The 10,643-nt window shown below is 40.9% G+C and overlaps 1 protein-coding gene across 1 annotated transcript; it reads left to right on the top strand.

Annotated features, from left to right (window-relative positions):
- Window positions 1-509: 509 nt before the first annotated feature.
- Window positions 510-10,637, top strand: LOC101853805. Its single transcript, XM_005104308.3, has 5 exons — window positions 510-707; window positions 2,663-2,889; window positions 7,083-7,165; window positions 7,914-8,174; window positions 10,052-10,637. Exons 1-5 carry the CDS (start codon window positions 662-664, stop codon window positions 10,494-10,496), a joined length of 1,062 nt encoding a protein of 353 aa, XP_005104365.1. The 5' UTR covers window positions 510-661; the 3' UTR covers window positions 10,497-10,637.
- The last annotated feature ends 6 nt before the right edge of the window (window positions 10,638-10,643 follow it).

The following is a 10,643-nucleotide window of genomic DNA, read 5'->3' as shown; positions in this document are numbered from 1 at the left end:
ACACACACGCACACACACACACACACATCCACACACACACACACACACACACACACACACAAACACACATACACACGTGCGTGTGTACACCCGTATACACACATTCTCTCTCACATCCTCTTCTTCACACACATCTCTACGCATAAACATAATAATATAATAGTATGCTTGCATTTAAAAACAGACTCTTAGTCACATGCATAATATGAATAATTGTTTACAATAATGGTCTTCAGCTTGATACATAATCAGTATTCTGATTGTAACCCATTGATATTCTGATAATGATGCATTAAAGGCCATGAATACAAAGATTATTAGATGATTAAGTAACCTGAACTTGGTTATTCCAAAAACAGGGGAAAATCGAAAGAAAATGAAATCCCCTATTCTTTTTCATTTTATATTTGAGCATCCTCTACACCAAAAGTCTGACTAATTCAAAGAAAATCTGACAGTCTCATAGATTTCAGTTTAAGCAGACTCTACTGTATTTGAAATATTCTTTCAGTTAAGGTACTTTTTTCTTTTTTTTTCAGTCAAAGCACAGAGGCGGCAAGAAAAGCTGCTCCAGGATTTTCTTGAAGGAGAAGTGAAGGTGCTGGTAGCTACAACTGTGGCAGAAGAAGGACTGGATATTCCCAGCTGCAATTTGGTCATTATGTACAATCATTTGGGAAATGAAGTGTCAAGGATTCAGAAAATGGGTATTGAAAATTTCTGTCTTTTCTCTCCGCCTGTTGCTTACTTTTCCAATGCTCAAACTTAAGTTTTAGTAAGAGTTTTACGGCACTTGCAACACAATAAGGTCATGTAAGGGCCGAAGAATAGCTAATGTGTTACAAGAGAGTAACATACACAAAAAAGAAGGGGGGTGGGGAGAGATAAGGACGACAGATGTTTGATAGGAAAGAAGGAGTCTCAAACTTTGCTCTTGGGATGTAGCGTATAAACGCTAAAGTGTGGCCATCCTGTCACCGCAGCCCCTGTCTGTATCTGGTACTAGAAACACAACATGGATATGTAACTTCTCTCGCACGGTTGCAAGATCATGTAGAGTGATGTCCTGTTATATGTACAACTCCCATTTCCTTTTTGGGATCGCACAGCGCAGCGATAAAGTTGACACACCCTCGAAGTTGTTGCTTGATAAGAAACAGGGAGTATGTGTCACAATTTTTCCGTATTTTTTCTGCAAGCCTAATATAAACGTGAATATGACCATTAATTGGTAGAAAATTGGTTGGAGATCGTTATAATACGAGGGGGGTTCAAGAAGTCTTTGGTGTAAATATGAAGGATTTAAAATGTTGTTGTTTTCAAATCCTTTTAGCTGCGAACATTTTGCTCTTGGCAGCGCAATGCTTCTCTCAAGAAACCACATGTCCTTGTCATCTGGTCAACACCAAAGTAGAGCAGAAGTCTGTAGGTGTATGTAAGAGCCTGCGTCAAAGAACTGCAACTGCAAGGTTTGGACCGTGAAGGAGAAGATGTTCAACGGTCTCCTCGTGGTGGTCACAGTGTCTGCAATGGGGTTCCCACATGGGGTTAATTCTGTTTATGTGCTTGTTGGTGTGTAAGTGTCCTATGCGGGCTCTGAAAATCAATGTCTGATCGGCTCTACATAAGAGACTCGAAGGGTCTTTGGGGTTAAGTTTGTCCATGTACACGAAGAGAGATCTTCCTGTTTCTGCGTTGGCCCATCTGTTTAGCCACTCGTCTCTGCTTTTGGCTTGGATGGTCCCTCTGCAGGTCTGTAAAGAGGCGGCTGTGTCTGTCTGGGGCACGCTTGCTTCAGTCTTTGGGAGCTGGTCTGCAGTCTCATTCCCTGGTACTCCAGAGTGGCCAGGCACCCACTGCAGTGTGACCCAGACGCCATAGGAAGTACCCATCTGTTTAACAAGGGTGAGAATGTTCCTGTCACCTATGTAGTCTCCTCCTCCCTCGACGGCTTGGAGTACTGACATTGAGTCAGAGAAGACAAAAAAAACATCATGTGGTGTTATTGCACCTTCAAAAAAGTCTTGGGTGGTCTGCTCTAGGGTCTTTACTATGGCAGATCTCTCATCGTCATAGTTGGAGCTGTATGTTCCACATAGGCCAAATAGTTGGGTCTGTTTCTTCTCTCCAAGGTTGTTTTGATATTTGATGATCGATCCGTATCCAGCATTCCATGTAGCGTTTGTTTCTGACCCATCTGTGACTGCATGAATTGGAGTTTCAGTATACGAGTCCACTGTCTCCAGGGCACTAGTTCTGAGGATATCTTCTGGTGTGGTTTTGTCACAAGAAGGGTCTAGAAGTCTCGTCCTTATTGTGATTTCTGTGCCTGCCAATATGGAGGTTCGCTGCTGATGTTGGTGATTGGTTTTCTGTTCTCGGGTGGGTCAAACTCCTCAGGTAGTTTTGTTGCTTCTCGCATGAAGGAGGTCTTCTGGATGCATGTTCTTGGTTTCCACTCATCTGCCATTTTCCTCTTTTCTTTTGTAGGTTTTGAGTGTAGCACTCTTTCTTCTGAGGTCCAGTGGTTCTATGTTGGTGTGGATTTCGCAGTCGCTTGTGTTTTCAAATATATAAGGAAGCATGAAATTTATTTAGCTCTTCAAGATGCGATAAGTCGTGTAAGATTGTTTTTTTTATTTTTATTTTAAAAATTTTGCAGGACGCTGCCGACAGGCTGATGGAGTGTCAGTGTTGATGGCTATGCCTAAAGACAAGCCTCGGGATTACTTGAACAGAGTAAAGGCTGGCTTGGTGAATAGCGCCCTAAAGACCATACAGAACAAAGGCAAAGACTTTCAGGAGAGAGTTGAGCAGTACATGCAAAGTAATCTGGCTTTGACAACTGCACGCCCCTCAACTCAGCTCAACCAGACAGTTCTGGAGTTCGTAAGTCACTTTCTACTCTGCATTTTTTCCTTGTCTTTTTTCTCTTTCTTTTCATTTTATTTGTCTGTTCTTTTTTCCCTTTCTCCTTCTCCCCTTCCTCCTCCTGATTTGTTATATTTTCTTCTTTTCCTTTTCTCTGCTTCATTCGTTGTCCTTATCCTCCTCTACATTCCCCCTACCAGGGCTTTTACATTTTCAACCACCACAGTTTAAAGTAAAAAAGGAAGAGTACTCTTTTACTTTGATCTCATATGATTAAAAATACTACTTCCTATCTCAATAGTTTTTAAATTTCATTTTATGGTGTAGGTGAGATAGAGTATTACAGTTAGAAGAATTTTAAAAAGTTTTGTCTCGATTATGTTAAATGAAGAGCAGTGTTGACATCTTCATGGTCATTTGAAGTTGCCATATATGAAATATTAAATATACCCTTATTGTTGTTGTTGTTGTTGTTGTTCTTGTTGCTATCGATCCAGCAACAGCTGGGTTCTCGCCCTTCTGTCCAATGCCATGTAGTGATAAGTGCAGGTTTGCTGCAGTTGCTGTAATGTTCCATAGAGTGTGTTGTCAGTGTTAGGTCTCGGAGGGAGAAGGGTAGCTCTGATGTCATTTAGGGCTGTGCAGTGGAACAGGTGATGATCCACAGTCCCATATGCATAGTCACACAAGGGACACTTTGGGGGAAGTTCCGGGTTTATTCTGTTCTGTTGGAAGTTGAGCTGTCTATGTTCTGTTCGTAGGCGAAAGATCGTGGTCTGTTTCTTTCTCTGTATGTGGTTGATATTGTCATTTCTTTTTATTGTAGTCATATGTTTCATTGAAAACTGCTCTACCCAGGGGCTGCTGGTGGTTTGTCGAACTGACCGGCTGTAGTTCCCATCGATACATCCCTTTCTCCCCCCCCCCCCTGCCCTCAGAACTTCACCCCTACAACACACAGACAGGCCGACATACAGACAGACGGACGGACAGACAGACAGACAGACAGACAGACAGACAGACAGACAGACAGACAGACAGACAGACAGACAGACAGACAGACAGACAGACAGACAGGCGGACGGACAGACAGACGGTCAATTGTATAATTACCAGTACACTTTAGGTATTTTGTGCGTGTAGGGGGGTTGGATGGGTAGGTGAGAGAGAGAGAGAGAGAGAGAGAGAGAGAGAGAGAGAGAGAGAGAGAGAGAGAGAGGGGGGGGGGGGTTAATATATAAAAAGGGTTTACGACTCGTAGTAGAAGAAAATCCATGGCGTTACAAACTTCAAAATGTAAATCTGAGCTTCAAGACATAGACTGAACTTGAGGCCAATAAAATACGGATAGATCTGACTTGATCGACACGGAACAAGAAATGCAATGTACTTCTACGGTATACTAGAAAACAAACTGAAAGTTAGAAGCAACCACTTTTTAGCCCTGCCCCCTGTACATCACCCAAAGACCTACTTTTCACACACACTCACGCAAAGTCTCGACGTGCACTCGCTATGTAAAAATATAAAACTTAGAATCAGATACTGTACACTGTACTAGACTCCCAATCACGTACACATTGAACAAATTACCCATAATTTCCGGTCCGATTCAAAGGTTCTTCTCTTCTTTGCTTTTCTCTGCTCTCAGTTCACTGCTCTAAGAGAACTGTGTCAAATGCTAATTTTAGAAATTAGAGTCTAGCTGGGGTGAAGGTGGAAAGGGGGAAAGGGGAAAAAGGGGAAAGGGAAAAAGGGCGGGGGAGGAGGAGGGTGTATTGTTTTAGGCCCAGACCCTGACAGCCGAACGTGGGGCGCTGCTCTCTCCTCGTTAAAATTCCCTCTATAACATGACTGGCCGGAACGAAGGATCGCTGGCCCAGGGTCCTGGCCAAGTAAGGGAACTCGGGGAAGTAGGTGAGGATAAGAACACAAAACAGAACCATGGGTGGCTTAAAACGCAATAGAAATAATTATGCTAAAAATTGATGTACAAGCAGTAATAAGAGACAGGTTGAATGATGAATGTAACTGAATAAATTATGTAATATAATATGTATTTGTACTGCAGGCGTGTCCTTCCTTTGTAAGTAACAGAGAGGCCAAATGGCAATTTGAAGCCGTCTCTTTGGTTCTCTGTGGGCAAAAGTAAATTTCGCCCAGAGGCTGACGTCTCCGCCGCGCGGGCGCTGTTCAGAAATGTCTCGCGTCTCGCGGCCTCGCGCAGACAAGTTTAACATTGTGATGGGCGCAGGGCTTGCTAAAATTATCTAGTAAGCCGTGGATGGGCTATTTAACATACAAGCCGGCGTGATAAACAAAAGATGAAGGAAAAGCTCTTTGTAGTGCGACAACACACCAAAGAACCACTATTGTTTCCTAGAGCGCCTTCAAATCGGCCGAGTGTTTTCTGAACGTTAATTAGATATTAATGTGTATTTACGTACTTCAAACTAAATAACAATTATCGTCAACAATCAATCTCTTGCCCACTGTACAGCCGACAAAAACTGACCGGCGCCGCCGGTCTTGCCCAGTGAACGAACCGCGCCTGGCTCTACCTGTCTTTCCTAGGGCCCATCTGTTCATCCAATATTGTTTGTTGTTGCTTTTAATGATTTGTTTTGCAGTGTTGTATGAAGTTGGATTGTTGGGCTGTTCCTGTCTAGATCCCGTTTGGCAAGTGTGTCTGCTCTTTCATTTCCAGGTATGTTTGAGTGTCTGGGGACCCACTGCATTACCAGGTTGATGCCACAGAATGTTATCAGATGATTGGAGCCAAACAGTATATGAGTCAATCTTGGTTTAGATGATGGTAATTTTCTATGGCTTGTAAGACTGATAGTGAGTCAGTGAAAATCACGATACTGTGTACTTTTCCAAGATGAGTGTCAAAAACTGTGCGGAGATGGTACAGTGCTGTTTCAGTTGCCATCATTTCTGCATCGTAGTTGCCGCATTTCTCTCCACAGGCTGCAGAGATCTCACTGGAACTTCCATCTGGGTACTGTATTAGTATTCTGTATCCGCCTTTGGTTGTGCCTTTGAATGCTGAGCTGTCCGTATAGATGTGTATCAGTCACCTCAATAGCTGTCGATTGTTTGATGTCATGCAAGCTTCAGCGTCTCTGGGTCTGAAGGTTTTGTGCTATTGTCTTTGACAGATGTTGTAATGATTGGCTTTTTTAAAGAAAGGTGGGGAGGGATATTTTGCTTGACTCTTTTTGGTTTCTTTTCTGTTTTGTGGTAGATGGTGACTCTCCATTTGTTCTGTGATGTGATGCATAGTTGACTTTTCTTGAATACGTTTCTTTGGTTTCCACGTTTCTACTAGTTTCCTGTTTGGGTGATTGGATCACATTCTTTTAGTTCTTTCGTGTAGCTACAAAACTGCTTTATCTCTGCCGATTCCCAGGGGTTCAACATTTGAAAGCATTTCACATGCGCGGTAGGTGTGGATCTCATGCCCCATTTATAAAACGAAGGGCTGTGGCGACTAACTCTAAGACCAAATTGTTAAGGTGTGTTGTTGTTATGTGTAGTACGTTGCACTTGAGTTCATGAGTAACAGTTCAGTGAAAGTGTCCAAGCTGTTAGGGTGGAATGTATGAAAGTTATGTCTCGTCCTGCAATGACTTATATGTGTGTGTTTCTATTCATGCTACAGGTCTTTGTTTTGGACCTTGTCACGGGTGTTGCAAGTACATGTAGTTGCACTGCACATAGTGAGTAGGCTATTGCTGTATTTCAGGGAAGATCGGACATAACCAAGGTTAGAGCTCTCAGAGTTTGTTTGTCTGATCCCCATGAACTGCTTGCGAGTTTGTTTAAAAGTTGGAGTCTTTTTTTTTGCCTTGTTCCTTATGTTTTCCACTTTGCATTTCATGGTTAGACTATGGTCAAGTTTGACTCCTAGGTAAGTTGAATGTTCTTCTTTGGGGAGACTTTCCTTTCCTATCTTTATTTGGAGATTTTCTTTGGCTGCTTTATTGCTCTTCGTAAAGATGGTGTATACTGTTTTTTGTGCAGTTCATTTTAAGTTTCCATTTCTGACAGTAATTGTGGAGCCTCTTGAGGTCTTCATTTAATTTCCCTGCTCCTACTACCGAGCTGTGATGTGTCTGCCAGAGAGCAAGATCATCAGCGAAGAGAGAGTCTTATAAATAATGCATCTGTGCAATAATAGTTTTTGGCTTGGTTTGGTGTTTCAGGAATGCAAAAGGTGCCATCGACTGGCAGTCGAGAGCTGTGATCTCCGGATTATTTCCAAACATCACAGAGCTGTTGTAAACGGGTAAGTTGGTATAGTTGTAGGCATGATAGGTGGTAGTATGACTAATGATTGAATATAAATGACATTTTTTTTGGTAATATCACTTAATACTTTCTTGATGTGTACTCTCCGCACCAAGCTCCAATGATAAAATTTGAATCATGCTGCATGTAAGTAATTTTTTAACATAAAGAAATTACAGGGACCCTTATCTGTATCAAATTTTATTCAAAAAGGAATTTTTATATATGTGCATTTGGCATTGAATTTCATAGCATTTGGCCTCTCTGATGTCTCTATATCTTTGCCTTTAGGAGCAATGTGTGCCTTGCACGTTATAACCTAAAAAATTTAACACATTCCGTATATCGTGCAGGGGGGATTTCGTGTATGCATTATTCGTCTCATGCAGGCTACACAGAGATATTATCCTTTTGAAGTGATACTTTCGACACACCTAATTTGTTGCCGGGAGAAAACCTGATAATTTATTTTTACACAGGTTGTTGTTCTTGGCAGAGTTGTAGCAAAGATAGTGAATAACTATCATTGGTTGTAGGCATGAAATTGAACTGAGGTAAAGGAAAACTTGATGTAATAATATTTCTGGCCTTCAGTTTTTGCTTTTCTTTTCTCCCCCCCCCCCTCCCATTCTTTTTCTACTTTTTAAAATCCATTTCTTCTGAGCTTTATTCCCATCTGCTTCTCTTCATGTTTTATTTATTCATTTATTGTTGTTGTTTTCATTTTTGCTTTTTTTTTGTTTCAGAGACATTCTTGACAATATTATAGTAAAATATAAGGCTCCAAAAGAATATGTTCAACTTCGTTCTATTGCATCAGTGCACTGTAAAAACAAAGGCTGTGAAAATGCTATTGGAACATTGTATATATATGAGCGCACACCATTTGTTGTACTTCAACGAAAAAATTTGTCTTGTCCACGTCTGGGAAAGCCGAAATGGACTTGGGAAGATGTCAAGAGGATTGGATGTCTGTGTGCTGATATTCAGTCTCAAGACATTAAAGAGTAAGTAGATGCTTATTTGTTTTTTTTTGAGTGTGCTTATGACTATGATTATGTTATTTCCACTATTTTTATGAGAAGAACTGTTATAATAATCTAAGCATTCATTTTCTGTTTAACCCCTTATTAGTTGTGTCTATTAATTGTCTTTTTCTTTTTGTTTGCAATATGGAACTTCGTAAATATTCAGATAGTTTCACAATATCCCAGTTGCATCCTTGATTATTATTTGGGAAACCTTGCTATTTCTTCCTTTGCAAAAGTCAGTTTCCTTTGCTGCTTTTTTCTCTCCTGAGCTTTGATTCTTTTTCTGTCGCATAAAAATGTTGCAGAAGGCTTCCTTTACGTCATCACCTGGTTTTGGCATACTTTTTTGTTTGTATGTAAACATCCTTGGGGGAGGGGTGGGGGGGGGGGTACCATGGTGTGTGGCTCCTTCACTTACTGGTGGAAAAATAATGTTTGCAACTGACATTATCAGACCAAAAGCGGTTGTATTTATTCAATATCCTCAAGGGAGATGTGTAACTTTTCATTATTTATAAAGTTCCGCAGAATTGCTAGTAGGCTCTTTGATTTTTTACAGAGAATAAAATTCTGGTTTAAAAAATGTGATCTCTGACTCTAATGATCAGCTATTAGATCCTAAGTTTTTTTTAGGTAATTTGTTCAATTCTTAGCTATTGATTGAATCATGACAAGGTCAAAGCCTTTTTTTTTTTTTTTTTTACTGATTGATACAGTGGAACCCTGTTATAACGAGAGGGAGGGGACCGGTTCGAAATGTCCGTTATAGCAGGATCCTCGTTAAAAGGGATCCAGTAATAAATTCAAAGGAAGTAAAAAAGCAGGCCTAAACTATGAGTTTGGTGTTCTGTTTATTTCTTTTTGTTATCTCCCCTGATGATGGTGTTGCTCAACATGACCTCTTAGTCTTACTTGATCAAAAATCGAATCAGGTTTCTTTCTCTAGCATTAGCGATGTTGACAGCTCGGCGTTGGCGATCAGTTCTCTAGGCTAAATCGCCCGCTGTGTTTTTCCCCCACCCCACCACACCGTGTGGTGCGTTCTTGCGTCTGCTTGCACACGTCACACATTCACTCCCTGATCCATCTCAGCACTGTGACCTCTCCATCCCCGCATCGGAGATGTGAGAGGCATGATAGTCCTAGATAATCTAGACTAGGCTGGCCTATCACTATCAGGCTATGCGTTCTGCTTCACAATGGCTTGTCTGCGCATGTCACACCCTCCCCACTGATTCGCTCTGGCCTTCATTGTTGGCCCACGTGGGCTCTCCCATTCTCTGCTTCGCTAGATCACCAACAACTGGCGAGGTTTTACATTGTCATGATATAAATGGCCTATACGCTGTGCACAGCAGCAGCATGAATATTCCGCTATAACCGACTCGTGCGTTTATCTGATTGCGCTATAGCAGTATTTTGTTTACAAAGATAAAGAAGGGGAAAAACGGGGTTTTAGAATAATGTCTTTATAACAGACTTCTCGTTATTGCAAAACTCGTTATAAGTGGACTCTACTGTATTTTGAACCGACAAGTTTCTTAAGACTAAGAGGTCAACACATTACTAGATGCTGCTTTATTTTGTTCTTCCTTGTTTTCTTCATTTATCATAAATATCTGCCTGTCTGTTCGGCCAATGTGTCCTTAAATGTCAAGTCTTTTACCATTTCTAAAAATGTTAAAATTGTAGCTTAAAACCTTTTTTTTTAAATGGTGAAAATGCTAACTAACATATTTCAAATTAAACTTGTTGCAACAAAGCTTACAGCTAATAAGAGTTCAGAAAGAACTATTATTCCCTCTCGAGAGTAACTAAACTGTGCTGAAATCTGGCTGTCTTGTCATTCTCAGGTATCTATCTGGAAAATGTGATCAGTGGTATGAGTGTGAGCCCACTTCTGTCAGTGCAGCAAAGCGAAGGAAACTTTCAGCAGGATCACAACCTCTGCCAACACCTGAGTCAGACACGAGACAAGCTGAGGAGAGGGCTGCCAATTTGAATTTAGCTGCTACTACAAAAGCTGCTGACTCTGGTACTGAGGATGTTAAAATGGCTGAAGAACTAACAGAAGAAGATGAAGAACGATTACTTGGGGAACCTACAGACTTTAATACTACAGCGATTGGTGAAATTTTCGAAGATTTAGATGAAAAAGCAGATAAGTTTTTGGGAGAGGCTCCTGATTTAGAATCTCTTTCTATGAATGTCCCTTCAGATTCTGGTCCCAACCAATCATACAACTGTGAGGTTCCAGAGAATACTGAGAGCTCTTTAAGTCTACTAATTAGCCATTAAGGTTACAAGAGTTGTTGACCTCACAGGAAGCTCCCTTTTGGTAAAGTGCATGATTTTGTAATGTTATGTTATAGAAATAGAAAGTTACTGTTAGAGTAAAAGATCCTGAAGTTCTGGCTTTTAATCTGTTCATCTTGTATTTAAAAC

The sequence above is a fragment of the Aplysia californica genome, unplaced genomic scaffold (assembly GCF_000002075.1).
Source record: "Aplysia californica isolate F4 #8 unplaced genomic scaffold, AplCal3.0 scaffold00414, whole genome shotgun sequence".
In the NCBI taxonomy this organism is placed as follows: Eukaryota; Metazoa; Mollusca; class Gastropoda; order Aplysiida; family Aplysiidae; genus Aplysia; species Aplysia californica.
Note: the sequence above shows the minus strand (reverse complement) of the source record. Positions and strands in the feature narration are given on the sequence as shown.

Excerpts from the sequence above, each read along its gene's own strand:
- LOC101853805 (XM_005104308.3), top strand. The coding sequence starts at position 662 with ATGTACAATCATTTGGGAAATGAAGTGTCAAGGATTCAGAAAATGG. Across the intron at positions 2,890-7,082 it reads ACCAGACAGTTCTGGAGTTC|GAATGCAAAAGGTGCCATCG; the intron begins GTAAGTCACTTT and ends TTGGTGTTTCAG. Across the intron at positions 8,175-10,051 it reads CAGTCTCAAGACATTAAAGA|GTATCTATCTGGAAAATGTG; the intron begins GTAAGTAGATGC and ends TGTCATTCTCAG.